We start from the raw sequence: 9,251 nt of genomic DNA on the forward strand, positions 1-9,251 counted from the left end.
TAGGCTTTGCCAGATTAATAGTGAAAAACAAGGACTTATTTTCTTGACTTTTCCATTTGCTGATACCGTAAATAGAGGATTATAGCCCTCAGATCGTCTGACTCCAAAAGGGCCGTCACAGAGGGGGATATTTGTGGAAAACAAACCCCAGAAATGGCTCGCCACACCATGGTGCACCAAAATATCCAACCAGCTGTGCCAGATGAGCACCAGAAAGGCTTTAGAACAAACAGTGAAGGGTGAGAGATTTTTTTTTTGGCTTGGTTAGAGAAGCTTAAGCTGTTTCCCTTTCTGCAGTTAACAGTCTGATGATTAAAAAAAAAAAAAAAAAGCAGGAAAAGTCATTGTGAAAACCGATATTTTTTACACAAATGACAATATCAGAAGGAGGCGAAAAAAGTTTCTCAAACAGGTACCACAAAGTAGAACGCCATGTGGTCCTTTGGTAATCTTCATCTGTCAAATGTTTGAAATGCTGCTTGATTTTGTTTGCCATATGTCTTGTGTTGTGAGGCTGATTGTGTGTATGCAGCTGAGATGCAACCCCAAAGCCATGTCATATTCTGGGCTTGGGGGAGAAAGGAGGATGCCAAGAAGTGAAACGTGATGACGAGTGGGTGTTTGTGAGTGAGTGGGGGGAAAGGAAACCTTCCAAATGCTCCTTTTTGCTCCCAGTGTGTGTGTCTATGTGTACTTTCATGTGTACGCACATGTGATCAAGAGTGCATTTATGTGTGGGAAGAAGGAATCCTTCCAGCCGTTTTCTTTCCTGAGCCTCTTCCTGTGTCCCCCCCGCACACAATTCTCAAAGCCGGCGTCGGAGGGTTTGGCCTCGGCAAGATCCAACCCACCAGAGGAGACGGAGGAGAGGAGCCAGTGTTTCTCTCTCTCCTCCGAGCTCTGTCTGTTTCCACCGCTCACTGAATGTTACTATAAATCCTGTTCACACACACCCGGACAAACATTCCCACATCGCTCCATCCTGTGTGTGTTGGTGTATCTCATATGACTTGGCAGAAGTGAACCATGCATATGTGCGTGCCAGTGCGGGAATGTGTGTGTTAAGAGTTTTGGCAGTTTTCTTAACGTAGCCTTACCAAAAGATCCACTGGGAAATGTGGTTTTAACGCCCCCTCTTCTTCTTCTCTCCTCTTGTTTCCTTTCTCTCTGCATTTCACAATTATATTGCCTCTGTTTCTCCATGCCCTGCTCCTTCTTTCTTTTTAATTTCTCCTATTTTCCTTTAAATTTTCCTTTATTTCAACTTGTAAAACTCCTTTCTGCTTCTCCTTCTAGCTATTCTGTCTTGCTCTAATGACTCCAATCTTTGCTTTTTTTCTCCCCTCGCACACATTCACTATCTGTTCTCTATTAAAATAATGACATCATAAGTTGCATTAAAAAAAACCACTGTAAGCTGTGCATGCATATATGCGTGCGATTCAGGATGTAACTCTCCTGGCACTGTCCACACACAATGAATGCTGATGGAGAGACATGATAGGTTATCCTGCAGGGAAGGCTGGTCAGATGAAAATAGCTACTTGGTATTCCATCCCTCTGCAAAGCATGACACACAGGAGGCTGGCAAATATGCAAATGATGAAATACTTCATATATTTCATGGCCTTCTGAAGTTCATCAGGAGCAGAAATTACTTGTTTGCGATGTGTAAGGGCTGGAAAATATAACATAACAAATATTGTGAGATATGGGCGTCGAGTATACCGGTATATATATGTATTTAGAAAGTAATTAAGCACATTTACTCAAGTACTGTATTTAAGTACTTGCATTTTACTTGATTATTTTCATTTTTGGCTACTTAATAGTTCTACTCCCTTTAATTTTAGAGAGAAATATTGTACTTTTTTACTCCATTACATTTATCTGATAGCTACAGTTTGAAGATGTAAGGTTTTACATGTGTGATCAGTTTTTAAGATATGATGTATGACTATAATTCAACTACCCATTGGTGTAAAAAAAATAGTATTTGAGCTCATTATATAAAAGCCTATTTGAGGTCTAAAGCAACATGAGACAACTTATTCCACTATTCTATTATTCCATATTTGTTCATTCAGCATTTTAAACATTAATTTAAATTTTAAAAATGTTCTATACATTTTCGCTTTCTCACATTCTAAACATTCATTTTCACTTTTTACAGAAATGCATTTTTAAAATCTCATTCTTGTTGTTGTTCTTGTTATTATTATTCTTGATCATTTGTTTCAAAAACATGAAAATTACTGTCAAATCTTCTTTATATGTTTACCCATTCTTTTTAACACAACAAAGGATGTATGTAAGTATAAGTGAATTACAGAAGCTTGATTTAAGTCCATTTATTTTTCTACAACATTTACAGACTCTGCCATCTTTGCTTTGACATAATTTGTATCTAGTTTTCAGCACAGTTTCAACATCACTCATCATAAGTCTGCTTTGTAAATTTGTAACAACCAAAGATAATGAATTTGGTCCTGCTTAAATTCAGGGATAGATTGTTAAAATCAAACCAACTATGAGTTTTTTTTCACACTATAGTATTTAAAAGTTGTTTCAAATTCTTAACAAAACAACAAACAGCCAGCCAGGTGTGAAAGACAATAGCATTGCACTCCTATAACACTGTCAGACTTACAATGGGATTTTTCTTAAGAATAGAAGAGACTATTTTATTTTATTTTATTTTATTTTATTTTTCTAAGCATTCCTCTTCTGTATCAAAACATGATACCTACACTTCCCACAATGCAACTTGACAGCCAACAGTCAGGCCAGAGACCCAGGTGTGTCAACTTCAGATCTTCAGATGCTTATAAAATTAAAAAAAAAAAATCTTTAACCAACTCTGATCAAAGTAACATCACTTGAGGATATTTATCATTTATCATTTATCATTTATCATTTATCAGTAGTAGCAAGTAGCTCCCTTTGAAAACACCTGCAAATATGATGTAAAATTAGCAAAGCTCCCCTTTAATGTTTTAGAGACAAGTAATCAGCTACAACATAAAGTAATGCATCCAAAATATAATGTAACACTAACAAGGGTAACTTTTCATTATGAGCACTTTTACTTGTAATATTTTAGGACATTTTATTGCCATTGATTATGAACTTTTACTGCAATTTGGTATTGCTACTTGTAAAGATCTGAATACTCCTTCCACCACTGTATTTTCCTGCCTGCTCTCATGCAGGAGTACGACTCTTTGGGCCATTCATGACCAAGAAACAAGTCTCACTGACAGTGATAGGGATCGAACTGCACAGACGGTCGCCTGTCCTCCACAGTGACTCCAGCGGCCCCGTTCTGCTCTGCAAAGTTCATCAGAGTTCATCTTCTTTGTCCCTGCTGAGCTGAGGCCGACTACTGTCTCCATCCTTGTCTCGCTCATCTCTCCTCACCCCTGTCCCTTCCCAGGTCTACTTCCATCACCTATCCCGAGGGGATAACTGCCTACACACACACACACACACACACACACACACACACACATACACACACACACACACACACACACACACACACACACACATACACACACCTCCCCCCTCTGTCCCTCAAACCAACCCGACCTCACCCTGCCTCTCCCTCTGCTCTTTGGCTGCAGCCTCTATATGTGATGTCATTGAGGAGAAGTACAGCCTTTTTGGTGAGTGAGTGTGTGTGTGTGTATGGGGGAGTATAAAGGGGTGTGTGGTGTGTGTCTGTGTGAGTCAGTGAGCGGGGGCGTGCATGTGTATGTGACAGGAAAAGAGAGAGAGAGAGAGAGAGAGAGGATCGACAGAAAGAAGGAAAGAAAGGCACAAGTGTCAGGTTTCTCTTTTCAATTCAGAGGCTCAACTTGTTTTTAATCTAGAAAAGAGGGTGAAAACAGCAGGAAAGGGGAGAAGATGGCTGGGAACTTGAGCTGGTGACAGCTGTTTTTGTCCCTTCTCTCCTCACCCCTCTTTCTTTTTCTCTCCTTTCTGTGTCTCTTTACAGTGTCATGGCTGTGTACCCAAAGCATTTGTATAAAAACACAACTGTCCATAAAAGGATGCCTATTTACACGACTTTATATCTCTCATCATAAAGAGAAGACATGATTAAAGATGCTACCTGTCCCCTTTTTTCCCCAAAAATGACAGCGTCTAAAATCACGTCTGTCTCTCTTCCTGTGACGTCTCACTCACCACATCCTGGTTTTGACTTCACAAGACGCTGTCATATCTGCAGTTTAACGGTTTTCCTGTCAATTTTTCAGTTTACACACTTATGCTCACACATGCTCTTGCGGGATATATTTTCTCACGACGCCAGCTCACACTGCAACCACACTGTACGTTAAATAATTATATACCATCATGGTAGGCTACTGTCCAATCTGTGGGAAGCCCGTCTACTTTGGTGAGTGTGACCTCTTTAATTTTTTACACAATATGTCTGTCTTCCTCTGTCTGGCTGGCATTTTTCTCCGTCCTGTTCTCTTTTTCTCTCCGATTTTTTTGCTCTCTCTCTCTCTCTGTGTATTTCTTTTCATTTTTTCACCTGAATACAAAAAAAGTATTGGTAAAAAAAGTGTCACAAAAGACACAAACTGAGATAAATGTCTATGAGATAAATGTAAAAAAAATGTACAGGTGAAAATGTCTTTATAATGTAACCTTTCTTACTGCTGAGAGTTTAACCTGCCAAACACAGGTGCAACTAATAATGTTAATGATGGCTGCATTCCATTCAGATGTACCAGTTTTAAGGCCCTCTTATTATGCTTACTGGAACTGAGACATCGTTAACATTATTCGTTACACCTGTGCTTTTCCCTCTATGACAAGCTGATGTATCTGCTTTGAAAAAGGAGGCTTTGATATTCATTTTGATATGTGCTACACAGATTTTGAGGTCTATTTGCTGATATGTCTGGCTCTATTTTCTGTTTGGAGGACAAAAAAAGGCCTTTCTGTCTGGCTTTCACCTTCTCTTTAGAGCACACACACACAAACACACACACACACACACACACACACACACACACACACACACACACACACAAACACACACACATATCCATGATAACAACAGGATGTGGGTCTAGCCAAACGAGCTTGCATGCTGCTCTCTGGGTTTCCTCCTCACCTTCTGTCACTTTTCGTTGAGTCCTTTCTCACACTCAGATCTCACTATAAAATGCAAAAGAGCACTAAAACCAACCTATTCAAGTCCACAGAATTTTGTTGTTGTTGCTTTATTGTTAGTTTTATATTTCTATTCATGAGCCAGATAAGTTGAAATTCTCTGATGTGACCTGACCTACTTAACTAATTTCCTCCCAACACTACATTCCATATGTGTACTGATGAGAACAGCGGTCTATATTCGAAACCATATACTTAAATCTTAATATCCATGTAAATGTATGTGTGCAAATGCAAAATTCCTCTGACTTTGTGGTGAAATATCCAGTTATGGATCTTCCTATAAGGCAAAATAGGCGAAACCGAAAACTGCCTTGCCGGGGTTCCTGAATGTGCAAGGTCTGGCAGTGGAAATATCCATAAACAAGCGAAAATGCACAATAGCTTTTACCATATATCAATGTGTTTTTGCCAGTTGGCATGAACATTTAATCAGCTGTTCTTTGGCTCATGACCAATCGTTTCACAAATTCTTGGGCAAGCCTGTGAATCCATTTGGAAGATATTTGCCTTTTTGCGATACGCCAGCCCCCCGAACCTTTTAAGCCAGTTGGCATGGCCACAAACACACACCTTCACACAAACACAAACACACACACACTTATCCCCTATGCCAAATTTCAGCTTCCTATAGGGCAAAAACTGGGGAAATTCTTGTGGACCAACCAAACACCTGGCCGACCAACTGACTCAGCAACCAACCAACTGTCAGACCGACAAACTTGCCAAGTAACTAACCGGTCGACCCACTAACTGACTGACCAACTGACTTGCCAACTAACCAACCACATGGCTGCCTGACCAACCAACCAGCCGATCAAGTGAGCAACTGATCGACTTACCAACCAACTTGCTGACCAACTTGCCAGCTGGTTGACCAACCAACCAATCCATCCAGCCGACCAACCATCCAGCCAACCAACTGGCCAACAAATCAACTTTGCAACCAACCAACTGGCTGGCAACAACCAACCGACAGAAAAACCTACTGAGCTGTTGGTCACAGCTAATAAAAATGTCCCATCCATGTCCATCATTTTCTTTGTTGCAGGGGAGAAGAAGAGGTCCTTAGGGAGGGATTACCACCCTCTGTGTCTCAAGTGTCAAAAGTGCAACAGGCAGCTCACAGCTGGACAACATGCTGAGGTATATGAGGACAATAAATGACGAAATACATGAGGAAAATAACATCAAATAGATTAAACAATGAGTAGGACGATGCCGTTAAAATGATGCCTTTCTAATTGTGTTTTAGTATGATGAGAAGCCATACTGCTCACACTGCTACCTGAAGATGTTTGGGCCCAGAGGTACTGCCTTCACACTATATAAGCACACACAAACACACACACACACACACACTGGCACCCACATGCAATTTCTGAATCTTTCTGTGTGAATCTTTCTTGACAGGTAACAGGTGACTGGTGTCGCCATGGCACAGTGCAGCTCTTTCACAGACACCAGACTGAGCCAACATGGACAAACGCTGACATACAAAAGACACGCAAGGCCTGTTTGGTAGCCGAAAAATTAGCAAACTAATAAATAAATATACAGAATTTTAACAGTTCACGATGTACTTTATCTGACTATCATTTACACCTCCACAAAAACAGTTATTTAGAAATGTTTGATGCCACATGTGATTCACTTTTATAATGGAATTGAATTTTGCTTGTAAGTCAGTATTAATAAATAATTGTTTCAAAAAACGTCAAACCTGTCTCCATCACTCTGGTGGACATTGTAATCTGGAGCCCGCATGCTCATATCTGGGCAAACGGGGTGGATGCATTTGCTTGCAAACTAACAAATACTCTAATCACCGACAACACACATGCACATAAAAAAAGAGAGTTGAGCTATAGGGTTCTCCCTCTCTCCCTCATCGAGCAGCCAGGGGAAAGGAGAAGGAAGGAGAGAGGAATGGATGAGGGTGGTTGCTGTTGGCAGGGTAAACCAGATCTTATGCCAGCAGAATCTGCTGGAATGGGTGCTACAGTGAGGCGGATCACACACACACACACACACACACACACACACACACACACACACACACACACACACACACACACACACACACACACACACACACACACGCATTCATGCACACTGCTGCCCCTGAAGCAGTGTGCCTTGACTGCTGCAGGGGCTTGTCACCCAGTGGTGGGTGAAGTACACTGACACACACACATACACACACATAGAAAAAGAGGTGTGCTGATGTGCTTCTCTGTAAAGTGTCATGTGTCGCTCGAGTGACATTTCAGGTATTTGTCCTTGAAGGATTGAGGGAAGTAAAGGGTATAAATGATAAAGGAGGCAGAGGCAGTACGGAGAAAGCTGATGGACAAAGAGAGAGAGGGCTGATGGGATTATTTTTACATGTAGCACAGAGCAAGTAGAGGGATGCCTATGTGTCTCTCCAGCATGTCTTTGAACCTGTCCGTCTCCCCACCCCCACAATCCTCCCTCCTCTTCTATCCCCGCACTCTCCTCCCTCCATGTCTCCTTCACCCCCTAACCCCCTACCTTGATAGATCACATGACTGCTGTGATACCAGCTGGCTGACTGCTCATTTGCATGTGTTTCAGCTACATTCTCTTATTAGGGAGAGGGGTGGGGCCGAGTTATAGGTGGAGAGGGGCTCAGGGGTTAAAGGAGAGCGAAGTGCTGTTGAGAGCGCCGGGTGATTGAGGGGCACTGTGAGAATTGAAAGAGAGAGCATGAATTTATAGGGGAGACAGGAACTGAGAGGGGGAAGTGGAGGAATAAAAAATCACTGCATTAAGCTCTGCAAAGTTAAAGCAAGGATATTTCAGCCTGCGTTAATGGGTGACCATGGGTCAAAAGTGAAGAATGGAGCTTAATAGAGAGTATCAACATCTTCCCATGTAGGTTGCCACACCAGAAAAGGCCCTCACATTCAGAGACAGTCAGTGGGTAAGTCATAAATTACTGCTATGGTTGGCAAACAATTAAAATGATGATGACACTTGAGAAGGAATTGATAAATTGAGCAGCACTATTTACATCACAGAAAAAAGAATGAATGAAGTATGTTTCTATTGGAAGTATTTTTGTGTGAGGACTCATCACTTTGCAATAAGCCTCATTTGTGTACCACTGTCGACATCTAGTGGACATAAAAGTTACAGCTACTTTACAGAGGAAGGTCAGTAGTGACATGAATAAATGGACAGTAAATGCATTACTTATTTGAATCTTTCGCATTTTGAAGTCTGACGATGAATTAAATATCAGAATTCCAGTGTTGATTGTGAATCAGAGGGGAATGTTAATGACGGCTGTATTCCAAGATGTACCAGTGTTAAGGTCCTCTTATTATGCTTACTGGAACTGAGACATCATTAACATTATTTGTTACACCTGTGCTTTTCCCTCTATTACAAGTTGATGTATCTGCTTTGGAAAAGGGGGCTTTGATAGCCATTCATTTTGATGTGTGCTATGCAACTTTTGAGGTCTATTTGCTGATATGTCTGGTGCTGATATCTATATATATATATATATATATATATATAGATAGATAGATAGATAGATAGATAGATAGATAGATAGAGTACCTAAATTTAAACAGGCCTATAATATGATAATTAATACAACTGATTTCTTGATTTTTTTCCTCAGTTATTGGACAATTTTCTAACAATTTTATCTCAAAATTAACTTTATAAAGATAATTTTCAGATAATTATTTTCTGCTGACTGCCTTTTTTCCCCATAATTTTTACAGAACTCAAACCAATTCACGTTTTAAAAGTTTAAATGATTGTGAAAAGCTTCTGAACTTAGCGCAAGAAAACTGATGTCAATCCAGGTTTTATAGGGTTAAACTCTTACCTCTTAAGTGTCGTTTAGTGACGTAGAAAGCATGTTTTTATGGACTGCAAAGCAAATATTTGGTTTATACCTTACATTAGCTATGTGAAGTCGACGTGTGACTTCACTGTTTCTGCCTAACTGTTCTGTCAAGTCAAGTCAAGTCAAGTCAGTTTTATTTACAGAGCCCATTATCACAAAACATGGTTTG

The 9,251-nt window shown here is 40.4% G+C and overlaps 1 protein-coding gene across 1 annotated transcript; it reads left to right on the forward strand.

Annotated features, from left to right (window-relative positions):
- Positions 1 to 4,214: 4,214 nt before the first annotated feature.
- LOC148190032 (cysteine-rich protein 1) lies at positions 4,215 to 6,915 on the forward strand. Its single transcript, XM_088073576.1, has 4 exons — positions 4,215 to 4,405; positions 6,245 to 6,339; positions 6,449 to 6,503; positions 6,607 to 6,915. The coding sequence occupies exons 1-4, from the start codon at positions 4,363 to 4,365 to the stop codon at positions 6,615 to 6,617; spliced, it is 204 nt and encodes a 67-aa protein (XP_087929702.1). The 5' UTR covers positions 4,215 to 4,362; the 3' UTR covers positions 6,618 to 6,915.
- Positions 6,916 to 9,251: the final 2,336 nt, after the last annotated feature.

Source organism: Plectropomus leopardus, chromosome 3 (assembly GCF_026936395.1).
Source record: "Plectropomus leopardus strain MGB_pleo_1.0 chromosome 3, ASM2693639v1, whole genome shotgun sequence".
Taxonomy (NCBI): domain Eukaryota; kingdom Metazoa; phylum Chordata; class Actinopteri; order Perciformes; family Serranidae; genus Plectropomus; species Plectropomus leopardus.